The sequence below is a fragment of the Chlamydotis macqueenii genome, chromosome 2 (assembly GCF_036417535.1).
Source record: "Chlamydotis macqueenii isolate bChlMac1 chromosome 2, bChlMac1.mat, whole genome shotgun sequence".
In the NCBI taxonomy this organism is placed as follows: Eukaryota; Metazoa; Chordata; class Aves; order Otidiformes; family Otididae; genus Chlamydotis; species Chlamydotis macqueenii.
Genome location: NC_141557.1, coordinates 10,067,746 through 10,086,474, shown reverse-complemented (window position 1 = coordinate 10,086,474; position 18,729 = coordinate 10,067,746). Strand labels below are relative to the sequence as shown.

At 36.9% G+C, this 18,729-nt stretch overlaps 1 protein-coding gene across 2 annotated transcripts in view; it reads left to right on the top strand.

The window, feature by feature from the left end:
• ESYT2 (extended synaptotagmin 2) overlaps positions 1–18,729 on the top strand; it is an 82,169-nt gene that overhangs the window by 49,949 nt on the left and 13,491 nt on the right. The window contains exons 7-15 of one of the 2 annotated variants that reach the window (XM_086741883.1): positions 2,857–2,912; positions 6,248–6,368; positions 6,990–7,166; positions 7,581–7,663; positions 9,000–9,048; positions 9,728–9,817; positions 10,347–10,442; positions 16,314–16,376; positions 18,408–18,482. In XM_086741883.1, coding sequence (XP_086598009.1) covers positions 2,857–2,912; positions 6,248–6,368; positions 6,990–7,166; positions 7,581–7,663; positions 9,000–9,048; positions 9,728–9,817; positions 10,347–10,442; positions 16,314–16,376; positions 18,408–18,482 — 810 coding nt within the window. The remainder of the gene's footprint in view (positions 1–2,856; positions 2,913–6,247; positions 6,369–6,989; positions 7,167–7,580; positions 7,664–8,999; positions 9,049–9,727; positions 9,818–10,346; positions 10,443–16,313; positions 16,377–18,407; positions 18,483–18,729) is intronic. The other variant, XM_086741884.1, reaches the window with a different exon arrangement.

Below are 18,729 nucleotides of genomic sequence, written 5' to 3'. Positions count from 1 at the left end.
TTGAGATTCCGACAGTCTGGTTTCAGATATAACAAATGTATATGAACAAGTACATGGCTTAAGCTGAATTTAATTACCCTCACATATGCATCTAGCTTGGTTATTTGTAGAGGGGGGTCATCTGAAACAGGACCTCTGACCTTCTGGAAACAGAACTAGATGAGATTCTCCCAAGATGGGGAAAGCTGGAAGCTTTCTGGCACAAGGAAGATGACTCCTATGCCGCTTGCGGACTTGGGACTGTGGAAGAGGTTCAGGGCCAGTGTAGCAGAGTAGAGGCTGGGAGCATCCCAGCCAGCAGAGCCTAAGCCCCACTGAAGCACCAGGAGGAGATGGTAGCTGATAGAACTGAGCAGCTCCCTGCTGCAGGGGACAGAGGGGGACAGCCATCCTGACCTGTTGTCTCGGGAGGTTTGCTACTTGCCTGGGCTATAGATTCGGGATGTTGTGAATGGTTAAAACTTGTCTGGCCCTCAGACTATTAACCCACTGCTACTTTTCCATGTGGGCACCAACACCATTTCTAGGAGAGATCTGGAAAACATCAAGTGTGACTACATGGTTCTGGGTGTGATTCAAAGGCACGGGGGCCCAAGGGGGGAATCTCAATCCTGCTGGTAAGGGAGAAGGGACAAGAAAGTTATAGGGAGTAGTCAGGATGGATTTATGAACAGGAAATCATGGTTAACCAATGGCCCAATGTGATAAGAAGGCTGGCTTGGTGGTTGAGGTGAGAACAATGAATGTTACTTATCTTGACTTCAGTAAAGCTTTTGATGCTGTCTTCCACAACATCCTCATAGGTAAACTGATAAAGTACGACCAGATAAGTGGACAATGAGCTTGACTGAAAAGTGGCTGAAATCTCAAGGCTCAGTGGGCTGTGGTTAGTGATATGAAGTCCAGCTAGAGGACAGTATGTAGTGGTATACTCCAGGGGTAAATATTGGAGCCAGCACATCTTGATGGCAGGACAGAGTGTGCCGTCAGCAAGTTTGCTTGCTTAAAACTGGAAGGAGTGGTCAATGCACCAGTTGCTGTTGTTCAGAGGGACTTTGACAAGCTGGAGAAATGTGCCAACAGCAATCTCTTGAAGTTCAGTAAAGGGAAATGAAAAGTCCTGTGCCTGGGGAGGAATAACCCCATGTACCAGGGCAGGCTGGGGGCTGACTGATGGGAAAGCAGCTTTGCAGAAGAAGATCTGGGGTTGTTCTGGTGGACAAAAAGGCGAGCAGAAGTCGGCAATGTGCCCGTATGGCAAAGGTGGCCAACTGCATCCTGGGCTGCACTAGGAAAAGCATTGCCCGCAGGTCAACAGTGGTGATGCTTCCCCTCTACACATCACTGGAGTGATGAGTCCGGTGTGGGACTCTCCAGTACAACAGAGACATGGACATGCTGGAATGAGTCCAGTGAAATGCCACAAACCTGGCTAAGGAACTGGAGCATCTGTCACGTGAGGAGAGGCTGCAAGAGCTGGGCTTGTTTAGCTTTGGGAAGAGAAGCTTTGAGGGGATCTTGTCAATGTATATAAATATCTAATGGGGGAAGTAAAGACCATGGAGACACACTCTTCTCTGGTTTCCAGTGACAGGACAACAGGACAGCTCTTTTGTCTGATGCTGTAATGACAGAATGAAAAATGGTTTTGACTTTCATTCATTCTTTCATAGTCTGGGAAACGTGAATATCCTGAAGGGTTTAGAAAATTGCATTTAGAAGCAGCAAGCTGATAAACTGTAATGATCTGTATAAAATTATAATTATTTTGTTCTACGTGCATTGGTTTCTAAGTGTTGAAATACAGCAGATCTCCGCTGGACTCCTTTTGGTCGATGGAGGTAGAGAGAAAACTTTTCAGTCACCCACTGGAGTTTGAGTTAGATGTCTGTGTTAGAGGAGTCTGTTTCTGTTTCTCTTCTGCCTATACAGAGACACGGGAGTGTAATACAGTCAAAGAAGGAAGCTAAGAAAAAACTTGCCATGATTTTTCTGAGTGAATTTCAGCAGGGAAAGTGCTAAATTTTAAGCATTCTATTAAAGTTTGTAGGTTTATTCACCCTTCTGAGTGGCGTAGTTAGGAAGATACTAACGTTATTCCTTCCATGGGACCAAATATTTGTTTTCTGTTGTAATATGTTCACAGACTCATAGAATAATTGAGGTTGGCAGGGACAGCTGGAAGTCATCTAGTCTGATCCTCTTGCTCAAGCAGGGCCACCTAGCTCAGGTTGGCCAGGACCATGCCGAGGTGGCTTTTGAGTATCTCCAAAGGTGGAGACTCCACAGCCTCTTTGGGCAACGTGTGGCAGTGCTCAGTGACCTTCACAGTAAAGTGTTTCCTGATTTTAGAGAGAACCTCTTGTGTTTCAGTTTGTGCCCATTGCCTCTGGTCCTGTCACTGGGCACCACTGAGGAGGGCCTGGTTGGTGACTGTTCATCTATAATGGGTCTCTGGTGAATATGAAAATATCTCTCCAGATAATAGGGCCACGTTTCATTATCTGATATTGGTTGTATGTAGTAGATACTATGTACACGTGAATATTGGGGTGTGCATGTGTGTATTTATATGTGTGTGTATTTATAGGTATGTGTGGAAGGATGGATAAGAGGATGGTGAGTTGTTTTTATAACTGTTTAAAAAATGTAGCTTAAAATTATTTAATTATTTAGAATGGAAGAGGGTTTGGTTTTCTGTTTAAGAAAGTGCTGAAAACTAGTTATTAACCCTCCGCTGATCAGAATTTATAGTGATCAGGTTTATTTCTTCAGTGTTTTGGATTCTAAGTTGCTTTTCTTTTTTTTTTTTGTCTTTTCTTCCCCGCCTGCCCACCTTTTCTCTGGAATTCACAGCTTTTGGAAATCAACTGGACTGGACTGACTAATCTTCTTGATGTTCCGGGACTGAAGTAAGTATATGTAAAGCAGTGTTTCATGTTTTTCTACCCCAATAAACCCCAGAAAATCTGAAGATCATCAGCTAAATAATTTTAGGTTACATAAGCGTTATCTCTTAATTTAGTATTATATGAAATTGCTCAATATGCAGAAGGTAGTGATTTCACTACAGGTGAAAGTACATCAGAAGTATATCTAGTAGGTCTTTTTAAAAATGTTTTGAAAATAAGATTTTTAATGTGCTTTTTATAGTGTTCTCAGCTTTTCCAGATTTTCACAATCTTGTGAATTTCCTATCTACCATCTCCTAGGACAGCAGAGAGGCAGAGCGCCGTGTTTTTCATGCCAGTGGGTTCGCAACATCTTGGCTCATGGCTATGTATGCTGATACATTTCTAGTTGCTTGTGTAAAGGGAGTTGGAAATACCTTACGACAGTAACCAAATTAAATAAACTTTCTGATCTCTTCAAGTACTTACTTTTAAAGCTTTCAGTTTATTATGTGAAGGTCAAATGGAGTAGCAAAAACATTGACCATATATAGATAGAAAAAATGCTTGGCTTATTCAGAGCTTTTCAAAATAGTATATGATAAAACCCCGAAGAAAAAAAGCAGAAGTAGAGGTGAAAACCAAGCTGCTTGGCATCATTGCAATCCTGATAAGGTTAAATCCATGAATATATTCATCATAATGAAGCTGTAATAGTTACTCAGGGGGGTTTTAATACTGAGACAATGGCAAGGGGGATGATCACAGATCTGATACACACTTGGATTTTGTGACTCGTCCTTTCATTGGATCCCATACTCTCAAGAGCTGGCTGACTCCTGAATTATTTTTTATTATTTAAAAAAAAGAGTTTGAATTTAGGTATTAAATTAATCCTTTAGTGCTCAATTGCATGACTGAAATGGTTTTTACTTTATTTAGACATGTGAAGCCATTACATGGAATCCCAGTTGAACAGTTTGAAATCAGAACTTTCGTTAAGTAGGTTAATGGCTGCAAGAACTGCTTCTGTTTCAAGCCTGCTCAAGACTGCCTCTGATGAAGGAGGTTTTCTTGATGAGTGAGAAAATGGCTTCCAAAATACAGCTCCTGAGTAATAATTTGCTATTTTAACATAACACTAGTGAGTTTATGTTTAGTGCTTAAGCTTACTAGGCTCCTGAGATTCATATCATGCTATATATTTGCCTGACTGCAAACACAAAACCTCAGATGTAAACAAAGTCTTGCTACACATCTCAAGTTTATGGTTTCCAGAGCAACCAAGCTTGGCCACGTCTCCGTATAATGGTGCCATCTACATGTGGTGAAGTTTCTATAGTAACTGTAACAGAGGTGACTCATGCTCTGCCTTGCCAGGAAATATCTTCAGTGCTGCATTGGTTTTTCTTATCTGTGTAGATAGATTGTATATTTTGGTACAACATCTTGAATATTGTAGTTGTTAAAAACAATGATGAACAAGAGATTGCTGCCACTGCAGGTACCTTTTTCATTCAATGGATGTTGACTGTACACTGAACTACTTATACTCTGTTTGTAAATATCTTCTGCTAAATGAATTTCTGCATTTGCTGCTGGAAGCTTCCCTGTCAGCTGTTAGTAACTTCCATTGCTCTTATGACTCCACAAGGAAAAGGACACAAGCGTTTCATACTCCACCATTAGTGTAGTTTACAGAGGAGTGGAATTAACATCTCTCTGTGAGGAGGAGCCAGGCTGTGAGAGTACTCAAGGAAGCTACTTATTTTCAAATAACATAATTGTAGTAGTTATCTTAAAAATTACTGAAACTATAAATTTGTAGGGTGCAGTGTTCACGTAGAATGAAAATCTTTGTCAGTCTGACTGGGTAAGCTCTGCAAGAAAGGAAGGGGAATGAAGACTCCTCTTTAGGACAGACATGAATTAACTGACAGAAGTTGAGAGGAAACTTACCTGAGCAACAGTGCCCATTGTTCCTTCTTTCGGAGAACAAACAGAGGTCTGCGCGGACCTGTCCACTGATCTTGATGTAGTCTTGAGTTTCTTCTCTTCCTGTTGTACTGGATGCCATTAAAAAGTCGGCCGTGTTCTTTCATGTTCTTTCATAGTTCATTTGGATTTACAGTGGAGGTGGGCAGCCACAAGGATGCAGGTTGTGCAGGGTGCAGATCTCTGGCATGAAATATCAGTGTGAATTTGAAGTGGGACAGGTTGTATTTAATGGGTTAATTCTGTTAACCATCTCTATCTTAATATCTTTCTTGCTTACCATGAAATTTTCTCAGATTAAAATGTAATATATATTACATTTCACTGCAGCTTTTGTGTTTGTATGCTAGCTGCTGAGTCAGAGCTGCTCCCAACTGCAGATTCAGTCTTAGAAAAACTTCACAAGGTTTCATCTGTGTTTCAAAATGCACAAGTGTTTCATCTGAAAAATGTTCGAAGTAATCAAACATTATCTGCATCTTATAAAGACTGTAAAAGGAGAATCATCAAAGGAGTGCACTTAGGAGGAGAAATCGTTCATCCTTAAAGCAACTCCACCAGCTTTAGCAGGAGTGCACCTGCAGTTCGGAATATGTCAAGTATTTTTATTATTTTCTCTCTGAATCTTTGTACACACCCCTAAAATCTTCCTGGATACTTGTCTTCCGTGGTGAAGTCTCTTCACCAGTGTAGGCAAAGTGTGACAACGTACTGGTTTGTTGTCAGTTCAGACCCAAACTGGGTGAACTCGTAGCTTAGGAAATCTTTTTCCTCTCTATGTTTTTGAGGGGTATGGGGTTGGGGTTTTTAAATGATTCATTACCAGTGTGACTGTACTGCCACTCCCTTTTTGCCAGAACAAAACCTGTTTTGCTTCCCTAGGCTGTATTTTACCTGGCTGCGAGCGTGTTTTCTTTGTGTTTCTATTTTAAATGACACTCCTCCCAGCTCAAGAGGACAACTTGTTTCATAACAATACAGGAATGGTTGGCCAGACTTTTAGGGACAGTTAAATCATTACTGAAGTACAAAAGTAGATTAACAGTTAACATCTGCTTACTTGTATGCAATGCAAGCAAGAAAACTTCTGCAACAGCCTTTTACCCTGGGTGGCTTTAAAAGGAGGGGTGGGGAGGGAACTTGAGGTGGCAGGGAAATGAGAAATTTATATTCATCTCTTTGGTTTCTGCTATTCAGTGTAAGCTGCTTCCATCTGGTGGCCATTTTGTCAAGGATCCTTTGTTTTTTAAAAATTTATTAAAAATCAGATCTGTCTTCTACCTCCCCAAAAGGAGTATACTGGTGTGACATAACATGTGTTTAATTGTCATGAAGTAACTGAGGATTATTTTCTCTAACAGTGGCTTGTCAGATACAATAATATTGGATATAATATCCAACTACCTGGTCCTTCCAAATAGAATCACGGTTCCTCTTGTCAGTGAAGTGCAGATTGCTCAGTTGCGGTTTCCAATACCAAAGGTAAGCATGTTTCTGTTAATACTACTGATTTGGCATTTAGTTTTTTTTTCTGTAGTAGTAACTTAAAAATATGCACATCTGTGTGAATTTCTAAGTATAGTTACGTTACTGCAGTGGTACAAATTATCATGAGTCCAGTCACGCAAAATAATTGATTTAATTTATAAATCATTTGTATGGAGTTAATGTTTCATAATAACGCCAAGAAGGATTTTATTTTTGTTTTGCTGCAATCTTGAGCATATTACTTGTTAAAGTATAGTTCAACTATGTAGACTGAAAATTAAGTAGCATATATTTTATATTATCACTGCAAAATCTTGTTAGTGCTCTTCACCTGAAAGTTGTTACTACTTATTGCTACTCACTGCCAGTAGCATGGTGTTTCTTAATATAACTGGCATGTTTCTGATTCTTGGTGATAATTTTTCTTGTCAGAAATCTCAAGTGCTAGGTCTACTCTGTGTTTGGATCATTGTTGATATGCCTTAATTTACAGTGTATCCAAACTAAGTTTCATGTGAAGGAAATCACAATGGAAATTATAAAACATATATTGCATAATTGTGATGATGTGGAGGCTTTCAGATTACTACATAATCTCATCTTTTCCTTTTTCAGGGTGTTCTAAGGATACACTTTATTGAAGCTCAGGATCTGGAGGGGAAAGATACATACCTGAAAGGGATTGTCAAAGGGAAGTCAGATCCTTATGGAATCATCCGTGTGGGCAATCAGATTTTCCAAAGCAAGGTCATCAAAGAAAATCTCAATCCAAAATGGAATGAAGTTTATGAGGTATAATCAATAAAAATACCTTGTTGTGCGTTCTGTAAAGTTGTCTTCTACAGTTTCTTTTGTTCAAGAAGATACTCTGAGGACTTCCTCAAGGAGCTTCTTGATGTCTCCCTCTAAAAGCCCGAAGTTCTGTAGCAAAGCAGAAATTCTCCATTGATGTATATACTACTTTTGTCTAGACTAACATCAGTAATTCTGAGCAGCAGTCTGATCTCCTAAAGCCAACATGAGCAAATCACATCTGAAAAGCTCTTATACTTACTCATTAAATTGCATCTTTTTTTTAAGCCTTTCCTTTTTGATATGCTTTAATACACAAAGGCACTGCAGTTCACTGTTTTACTATGCCATTTAACAAAGCTAGTTAGTTTTACCATTGACTTACTTACATTGACCATCTTACTGTGCTTTCAGGCCTTAGTATATGAGCACCCAGGACAGGAACTAGAGATTGAGCTCTTTGATGAAGATCCAGATAAAGATGACTTCCTGGGAAGGTAAATGTTACGGAGAATATACTTGCGGGTATTGAAAAGAGATTAAATATTTTCATGCAGTCTTTTTTTCTTTTTGCATTTTATTGCAGTTATAGTTCTTCTATATCACTAAATTTATAAATTCATTATCTTTTTGAAATGATGGTAGTAACTAGTTCCCTAATTATTTCATATATGTAAATATATGTATATAAAAATGTGCCCATGTGTGTATATCCACGTAATTTTTAAAAAATATAAGGTAAGTATTGTGGATACTCAGAAAAAAAAAAAAGGCCTTTCGGGGTTGGATTTTTTGGGTTTGTTTGTTTGTTTTAGGAATTGTATCCTACCTGGTTTAATATTTGTAAGCTAGCACTAAGTCTTCATTATTTCTTCAGGCAAAGTTAATATAGCTTTATGACTGTATGTTTTTTCATCTTCATAGTTTTTAAATGGCTAGCTCACAGTTTATTTTTCACTAAAACCTGAGCTTTACTTTTTGGTTAAAGAAAAAAATTTTGCTGTAATGCTTTCGCAAACATTACTCACTCTTAGATTCCGTAGGCCTACCTTTAGTGTTTACCCATAAACATTTCAGGGTTTTAGTCAGCTTCTTTCTCCAGTAATTTGTCACCTTTATTTCTTGCAGAGTTTTGGAGCTTCCCATTGTTGCTTTCCATACAGAGTAGAACTCCCTTATCTTTCCAGCTCCTTCTCTCTTAACAGGAGCAACAGTACCTACTTCTCTTCTCATTAAAATAAAGAAGTAGGTAGTACAAAGGCTTCTTTTCTTTGCACTTCCCTAATCTTACACTGAAGTGGTGGGGGGGGGAAGTGGCATAACATGTACATCAGTACTGATAAAATATAAAGCCACGACAAATGTTCATGCACTGGCATGCGGTTGTCTGCTCTGTTTAATTTTTAGCAGACTCCCTGATGTACATTTTTTAGTTTGTGTGAACTAGTGCTCTCCCAGACAATGCCAAAGCATGAACTTGTTCATAGCGTATGTCCAGGGGCTATTTCCAGTGGGTGCTTTGGATGTGGTCACCGTTTTGAGAGTTTGGTCATATGTATGTGAGCCATACTGTGCCAGTTGCCCTCGTAGCTACAAAATGGGTTCTAGTATAGGCATATTTTCTGTTATGCTGCATTCATCTTCGTTCAGCCATTTCATTCCCTACTTCTTCCTCCCTTAGGGGCTAGAATAATACTATTCTGCTCTTTTGATCTCAGTGGAAGCCTGGATAATCAGCAAGCACAGGGTGGGGTTTGAGTTCTGTATTAGATTTTTTGCTTCTTGACTAAAATACTGATTTTTTTTTTTTCTTAATTTTCTTTTTTTTCCTAGTTTGATGATAGATTTAATTGAAGTTGAAAAGGAGCGTCTTCTAGATGAGGTAAGTGTTCAGTAAGTCTCATGTTAAAAAATCCGTCTGTTGTATATGTAGTTGTTCTTGTATTATAGTTCTTGTATGTAGCTTGGGGATAGTTCCTGTATGTGCATGAATAACTTTAATGCAATAGAAACAGATTCCCTGACAATCAGTATAGTGGTTTAAGGGCTATCTGAATTGGTGGAATCTGAAGAATAATGCCATTCTTCTTCTGTCTTGTCATTTTAAGATTGCTATTATGTAAATGAAAGAACCAGTAACTTTATATATTTGGTGAGAGCTTTTTCTTGCAGGAGAACAGTTAATTGGCTGATTTAACTATTATTAGACTTAGCAGACTAATTTTTGTCCTGTATGTAAGAGAGATTTTATAGTAATGTTGTGCAGGGTTTGTATTTCCAGGACATCCTTACAGAACTTAAAGGATTCTCTTGATATTTTAAAAATGCTTTTACCGCGTAACATAGAGGTTTGTGTGGCTGCTTTTGTTATTCTGTGTTGTAATATTTAGTGGGAAGTAGGATATCTTAAACAATGAATCAGATCTTTTCAGGTTATGCAGACTTCAGCCCTGTGAGATTTCTGGTAGAGCTTAGCATTTCCTAAATGTCTTGAAGACCCAATTGCAATCATTTGTTTGTTTGGTGTCAGATTATTTCACATCACTTTGCTTAACTTTTAGTGGTTCACTTTGGATGAAGTATCCAAAGGAAAATTGCATTTAAAACTGGAATGGCTCACATTGATGCCAACTGCTGAAAATCTAGACAAGGTATTAAACATATTACTTTTATCCTAATCTTAATTGTTGTGGGGTGGTTTTTGTTGTCTGGGGATTTTTTTTTTTAGTTAAATCTGTAAGTAATTTAATTCTCTAAGTGCTGGGAACTTGGATAAACCTGTAACTTTATTCCAAGCTGTTTGTCTTTAGAAATCTCAAACCAGTCATAACTGTCATTGTACTCTTGTGGCATGGGACTTTAAAATGCTTTTGTCATTGTCTTATCTTAGTATTATGGTTTGAGAATATCATCGAACATTTCATTAGCCTGGGAGATAAAGCTGGAGATGATATTATAATCTGTCCAGTCTAAAAAAAAATAATTAGGAAATGGGGTGGAAATTTCCATTAAAATGTGTTTGAAATGTCTATATGAGTCTTGAAAACTTGTTGTGCTTCATAGTGTGCATTTGTGAATGTTTGAGTTTTGGGAGATGTTTTTAAGATTTTTTTCATAAACAGAACAGAATAAGAATAATATTTGATTGTCAGAAAGGCTTATGGTACGTTTTTGGTTTAGGTGCTAACAAGCATTAGAGCTGATAAAGACCAAGCCAATGATGGGCTTTCTTCTGCATTGCTCATTCTCTATCTGGACTCGGCAAGAAACCTGCCTGTAAGTTACATTCCGATGGATGCCCTTTTGTCGTGGGTATCTCTTGCATACTTCCAGCATGTCTTGCTTGGTACTATGGCACACTGCTTTACTAACACACGTTATGCCATGTTTTCTATGGTTTCTCTCAGTTCAAAACGTGTAATGTAAGGTCCACATTTCTACTAGTATAGTATTATAGATATATATATATATATATATTTAATAAAAGATTTTTCTTTAATCAGTGTGATTTTTTTAAAGAATGCTCCTTTCCTGGAGTAGAAAGGCTGCATGTTTTTATTACAGTGTTTTCCAGAAATAGTATGGGATTAGCATAAGGAACTAACTGGGAAAAGGCCCACTTCCTTGAGTTCAATAAAAACTTTTCGTGCTTTGGTTCATGGTATCTATGGTAGATTTGAAGATACTGAAGTTCTTATAATGAAATTAATATTGTGCAGTTGATGTTACAGTGGCAGAATACTTGTATGAGATTTCTGTTAGGTTGTCATTTGGAGTATTGTTTATTTGCTTGTGCAAAACATAAAACAAATTTTAAAAAATGGTTCTGTCATTATATGGATTATACTACAAGACTATGAAATAGCTTGCTTATAACAAGCACAGACTTTTTTTTTTTTTTTTTTGTAGTTTGTTTCAGGATAGTAAAGAGCTGTTCCTAGTTGTAAATGATGGCAGTAATAAAGTAAGCCCTACCATAGATAGATATGTGAAGTATAAAATTCAGTTTTGCTGTTTTTTTGGAATTGCTATTAGATGAGAAATTCTATCTTTTTATGTCTGTTTAATTCTAATGTGGAACAACGTTTAGAAGAGTAAAGGTGAAAGTCTGCTGGCTTCTCATGTACTCATATTCCCTGATAGGGGTCATGTAGTTTGATAGCAAAACTAATGGCTCTCTTGGGTTGCTTGTATTTGTGAGGAACAAAAAGTTCAAAGAGAAGGAAGTGTTAAAGTTACACTCACACTTATTAATAGTTTTGAAGACTTTTGTCCACAACTTTGATATTACAGCTGAAATATTTTCTAGATGAGTAAGTACTTTTTATTACCTTCAAAGTGGACTTCTTAAGTTAATGCTTATCACTGGTACATTTTAGATCTTGTCATCAGCCTTATTTCGTTTGAGTTATAGTGGATAATTCCCAGCACAGGCATTGCTTTTGCACAGATGTGTCAGAGTTGTGGATTTCTGAGACACTGGGATGATTTATCTGAAATATGTTTCAAGTGAAATAGAAATGGTGTAGAAGGCTGGCCTCTGAATTTATTTAGTTGGATATGCCATATAAATCTGAACTACAAAGAGTAAACTTGGAAAGTGGGTTAATATATTTGAATGAATAATTAAAAAAACAAACAATTTTTCACCTTGCTGTACTACAGAAAGTAATTTAACAGATGAAATTATTTGTAATGACAAGTATTTAGTTACTTTTTGTTATCTGCTGTTTTCTCTGGAATCCTTTGACAGTTTTCCTTAACTTTTTTGTGTAGTAGAGCTGCTTATGCATTCATTCTGCCACAATCCCATCACTCTGCTTTCTCCTTCCATTTCCATCTTCCTAAGAGTATCTACGAGGGAAACTTTGGGTGTGGATACTTAAAAGAGAGGAGAGCATCGGGACTAGTCTTTTGTGAAAACACTACCTCACTCTATAGAGCACTATTTGTGAGTTCTCTGGTATTATTTGTATTGTACCTTTTATCTGCCAGAGTGTGGATTAGTGCTACTAAAGCCACTCACTCTAGTGGAATGAGAGCATGCAATTTGTTTTGCTGCATGATTTCAACAAGTGTGCATTGTTTTTGTGCTATTTTTATTGCATTTTAAAGGCTACTTAAATTTCATTGATCAGCATATCATTGGGTAAGTAATTAACTTTTTATAATAAAAACCCAAGATAAGTTTGTTGTAAAAGCTCTTACGTTTAACTTCAATTGCTGATTCATTGAGAAATAAAATGCATACTATACCAGCACAGCGTTTGCTGGTGAACTGTTGGCTTTTGCAAAGATATTAAACTAATAAATATTACAACCAACATCCCTGTAGTTTCTTTAAAAGGTGATACACTCAGTGTTTGTAAGGACTTGCAACCTGTTCACACTGGTTCAAGTATTGCTTTAAAAATGAGTGTGGTTCTTTGTGCTCCCAAACTGTAAATTCCCTTGTAAATTCTATTTCACTCCATGATGCTCCTTGTTTTGCAAATTCCCAAGCTCCTTTTCTGTTGGGTTTTTTTGTTGTTTTTTTTTTTTTTTAATTAGTTTGTAGTCAGGAAAATCCAGGCTAGGGAGAACCACCAATTGACATTTTTTGCTCAAATTTAATGTTACAAGATTGTCACAAACTAATGAGCCTCTGAATATCTTACACTTAAATCTCTAAACACAATCTTGGTATCTTCAAAAAGAACGATTGATTTTAAAACATCTTCCCCCTCTGCCCCGCTCCCCCCCCGCCCCCCCAAAGCCCAACAAAACCCTTTTCTGTGGTTCTTTCAGTTAGTTTCTGGGTAGAATTTAATTTTGAATTATCAAAAAAAAATTATATTCATTACCAAATCTTGTTAAATTTTAATGAATAAAAAAATCAGTTCATAACCTACAGTTCAGTTATCTTGGTGGTAAAATTGATAAGTAGTTGCTATTTCTTTTAGTTATATGAATACTAGATGCATGCTAAAAATAATAATAATTTTAAAAAATCAAAATACTTGTTAAAAAGTGTAGCCTTGATTTTTTTTTTTTTTTGTTGATCATAGAGTGTTTGCATTAGGACACGTCTCCTCCATGTAACAGCATCTATTTGGACATAGAGAGGAGAGAGAACTGTAGTATCTCAGAGATAACAGCTTCAGTAGTTTTGCACCTTGTTTTCAGGGCATCTTTAAACACGAGGTATTATGCAAACATTCACACATGCAAGTTCAGATAGCTAATTGACCTGCAACATGAGTTATTTGACCGGGGGAGGGAAGTGTTAAAAAGGAGGCTCACTTTATATAGAGAGAGGAAAATCCAATGCCCTAGGTGCTCTCTGTTCCTTTCTAGACAGTTTTGTTGACTACTAGGAAGCTAGATTCGTGACACCTAATTCAGACATTTACCCATGTAAATCTGATTTATCTAAAGTTAAGGAGTATGAATAGCGTTCTTAGTATAATTTTCAAAAGCGAGTAACACTAGTTCTATGATACCTTATCATTAGCTCGTAACTTTTTTAATTTGGTGTCTATGTAATATATAAATTATCCATATTTTAAATCAGCTCTTACAGATCAGTGACTGTCTTCGGGTCATTAGTTGAGGATGCACTCACAGATTTAGAAACTTCTAAAGCCTCATTTTAACCCCAAGCAAGACTCTGTGAGTCGACAGAAGTAATGAGCCATACTTCCAACCATACTGAATTAGGATCTGGTTTAATAACAAAACAGCTTGTTAGTTGCGGTGGAATTTATGGGTTTGTAATTAGGATTTACTGCCAGTGTCACTGGCTGTTACAGAATGCTAGCCTGAAATCTGATTTTTTTTCCACTGTGTCAGATGTCAGTATAATTCTTGGATACGCATCCCCTTTTCCTAACTGCAGAGACACTCAGAACCATAGCAAGACAATTTTGTCACTCAAGGCAAGACCTTTTCTTGGCTTCTTATATTGAATACTCCCTTTTCTTCTCCTAGTCTCCTCCCGCCCAGCCTTTCAGCCACCATCCTCATGGACCTGCAACTCCTTACCTTGAAACCTGAAGTCTGGCTTAAACATATTTGCCCCAGCTGGTGTCCCTCTTGGCATATCCTTGCTATGATTCCAGAGGAATTGAGAAATGTTCAATATCCAGGAATCATTGGTTGCCTGCCTTTATAACTGATTACATAGGTTTGGTTTTTGACTTTTAAAATTCTTTGAAATAATAATATAGGAGGAAAAAAGATATGTGATGTGTGATGCAGGTGCAAATGTGAAGGAAAGATGGTTAGTAAGTTGAGGGGCAGTGTAGAATTCAAAATGATCTTGATGAATTGCAGAGACTATCTGAAAAAATAAGGTGCTCTTCCACAGAGGACGGTCACTGCACCCATACAAATACGGGATGGAAATAGTTGTCCTACTAGGATAGGATAGACCTACAGAAATAGATCTGTAGTCGTGCTGTATCGTGTTGTTGTGAAAGACAAACATCATACTGCATGTAGAAAAGAGGAATGTAGCTTGTAAAATGTGTGGACTAATTCTTCTGTTCTACTTAGCCGTTACTAAGGCCCTGATTTTGGCCGCAGCAATTTAAGATCTGGAGAACAGCAGTGATGATAATGAGAAAGCCAGTAAACGTGACTAGCAGAGGAAGAGAGTTTAGCCTTAGGAAGTTAAGATGGGGACGGAAATATTACAAGGTTACTGCAAACAAAGTGACTTTTTCATGTTTGGCAGAAAACAAGAAACAGTGCTTAAACTCCGGTGAGGAACCATACCTGTTGGGTATGAAAAGATTTTCTAATAAAAAGGATAGTAAAATATTAGGGTTGATATGTCTGGGGATATTGTGCAGTCTTCTCCTTTGAAGGTCTTTAAGTACAATGGTAAGTCCGTAATGTATCGGATAAATAGCTGTGGAAAATTCCTTAATTTTACTTTAAGAAAAAAAATTATTAAAAACATCCCATTAAACCAGCCAAACTTTACTTCTGATTTTCTCCAGTTTCATCATATTGTATGTTCATTCTGAAGTAGAAATTTCAAAGCTGAATGCCAGGCATCTTATATATAGTGGCCAACTTCAGGATGTGACATTCCAGAAGAAAATGTAGAAAATTATTTCTGCATGAAGGTTAAATTTCTCTTCAAATTTTAGTCACTCTTGGATTTGAATTTCGGGAAGGCATTTCTTTTGGCAGAGCATTAATAATACTGGTTCTTGTTCATAAACCAGCATGTTTAAAAAGGCCATGATGCAATTTTTTTGTTGCCACACACTACAGCTTTTAAAACAGAATTCTCCCTTGAAACAAAAATTTGAGCTTAGAGAAAAAGCCAGCCATAAGTATACTAACTTGAAGTCTGTTTTACTTCAAAATCTTATTTCCTAAAGTTATTTATTATGAATTTACTGCACACTTCCTGTAACATTTTTGTACTTTACATGTGTCATTTGAAGAACAATACATTATTATTGAAGTAAAATTTTAAAATTTGCTTAATTAATGGTCAGAGGTTTTGTCCTGCTAGATCAGTTCAAATTCCTATTGTTAGTGTATCTGCGTGTCTTCATTCAACTGAGTAAAGTAGTAGACCTTCATTCTAATTAGCATGGAGTGTTTGTCATTTGTCTGCTGAAGAGGCTCAAACAACTTGGATTTTTATAATGATCTAAGTGCTATCAATACTTTTAACATTGTAATTTCTCCCATAAAAGGACTCCTTCGCATAATTACTTGACTTATCATCAGAGAAGATCCTATGTTGTGAAAATATACTTTACCAAATTTTAAAAAGGTTCATTCAGAAGGCAGTCCATAGGATGTCAGGCATTCAATAAAACCTATTTTATGAACCTATTTTTGGTAAAAAAAAAAAAAAACAACTTGGTAAGGGAAATACAAGTGAACTGAAAGTGAGTGTATTAGTTTTAAAGCAGAATACAAACATTTAGAGAGGACAAGAGGGAGAAAAAGTTTTGCCATAATTTTTGTTGTTGTGCTTCCTTCATTGTTTTGTTTGAAAGATTTTTGGGGTTTCTTAGGTTGATTTTTTTTCCTCCACTTCGTCCTCTGTTGTCATGTCATAATTAATTAACCTAGTGAAATTGCTTCATTGCATGACTTACTAACCCTTCCTATGTTCATTCTCTCCTGACTTAAAAGAATAATCCATTAGAATTTAACCCTGATGGCTTGAAGAAGGCTGCTGTTCAGAAAGCCCTAAAGGTAAAACAAATATAGTTGTCCATTTAAGGTCACAAAAGTAATTGGAAGTGCACAAATGCCTGCAACACTTCTCTTCCAATAGGGAATGGAATTTCTGTTGCCAGATATATATATTTCGTGCAATTCTGTTTTACTTAAATTTGGTTTTAAGGAGTGGTCAAGACATTGGTAGAATACTATGGTCTGTGGTGATTTGAATTTTAGATCAATTGAGTGGAGTATAGACTGCTTTAGAAGACTGGGGGGAAAAAAGTAGTCCCGAAAACTAATTTGAAGTAGTAACTAAAGAACAAGGCTGACATGAAAGCTAAGGCATCTTTTATATACTGAGTGATATATTATTGGTCAACTCTCACAAACTGATAAATCAGTTTCCGACATGTTTTGAAATAATCTTGCTTCTGATAGATATTTTAAGAAGGCTTTATGTCTTTTATGTAAATGCTAAATAAATTTAGCCCAGCTTTTTGATATGGAGGACATAGAGTTGAGAGGCAAACATGGAAGGCATAAGCCAAGTTCTCAGCTGGAGGAACTTGTACAACAGAGAGTCTCTAAGAGATGGTCAACAGGAAATCTGTCAGTGGCAGGTGTTAGAGGTACGTTATATCTGTGTGTACATATTGCCACCTATTTAGCATGAATTAAAATTATTTATATTTACATATCAGCATAAGCAACAAGGTCTTTTTGTTAACTTCTGTAATTTCATCATTTTATGAAGACAAAGGAGTTTCAGCTGCTTTTTTATGGACAAAAAACGAAAAATATGTCACCTACCATTTTTAAACGCCATCAGTTGGAGTGTAATCTGACTTTCTGTTCCTTAAGCCTTTGCATTCTGTTGTATTTGAGAGCTAAATATTTTTGATTAGAAGTAATGAAAAAAAGAAATGCGGCATTTATCCAAGAAAGGAGTGTTTTCGTAACAGCTTTTTTTCTGAAGGGAAGTATGGTTATAAGCAGTGTGTAAAACTGAAGTCAAGTAATATTCGTGGAAGTATGGTGTCCAAAATGTAAGTTCAGATCCAAAAATACCTAAAATGTGCATATGTGCAAAATATCTAAAATTCTTAATTTTAAAAATGTAAAATATTTGAATCACTTGGTTGTAATTGTGACCTTACATGCATTAAGTAGATTTTAACTAACTTCCTGTTTACGTACCTGATCTGTACATGATCATACATACCTGATTCCTACATGGTAGAATTCAAAGTATGTTATTAACCATGTGTACTGTATTTTCTAGGCCTTTTAAACTGCTTTAACGCCTGCCTGAGATGATTAACTTTCATGTCTAACTTTTCTTTCTGACTTAGATTTTTTTGTTAGGTTCATTGTAAAATTTATGAAAGAAACATATAGTTGGGAATGTCCCTTTGTGTATGTAATTTGTTTCTGAACTGATGTTTATTCTCAGTTTGATGTAATGCTGTACAGCTGATGAGCAAGGCTCAGGTATGGCAGATGGTTGATTCTCTAATAAAGAGTATTTGCTAAACTGTAGAAATACACATCAGGAACATTATGGTGCATCTTCTTTCTCAAACTGAAAAGGAGGCGATGTCAGTGTTCTGATATTGCATCCAATTTAATACTACTACTGCAATGTAAATACAGTAAGTTTCTGAGTTTGTGCTTTCTCCGTATCTCCCATCTGCATGCAATATTCATGTTGCAGTTTTTACTATGCTTCATTAGCTTTGGGTTTGTAAGGCTCATTAAAGGATAAGAATTTGCACCTTACCATTTTAATTTGAAGAAAATGGGAAGGAATCTAAACCTCCTTCTTATTTGTAGTGTTTTACTTGAGTGTATTTTGGGGTAGTTGGATGCCTTTGTGTTAATATGCTCACAAGTTACTAGCCAATCTGCCATTCAAGCCTGCTGAATAAATACTGAGAATAATAGATAAGCATATAGTAGAATGCGTATTATTTGTATATTTAAGATGCAAACATTTAAGTTTCACAGGAGAGAGGTTTTGCTTTATTCTGAAGGCAAAGTTTTTTGCTTTTTCTTTACCAGTCAGGAAAGAAATTAAACAGCAATCCCAACCCGCTTGTTTTGCTGTCAGTCGGACATAAGGCACAGGAAAGTAAGGTAAGTTCCTGCTCTTTATATTTGGCTCTCGCCACAAACATTTGGTGACTCTGCATGCTTGGCATTGGCTATCAAACCACTGAGAGCACCCACTGCACTAAGAGTTACCACCAGAACTGAAATTGCCAACAAGACGCCAAGGATTATCATAGAATCATAGAATGGTTAGGGTTGGAAGGGACCTTCAAAGGTCATCTAGTCCAACCCCCCGGCAAGGAGCAGGGACATCCCTGACTAGGTCAGGTTG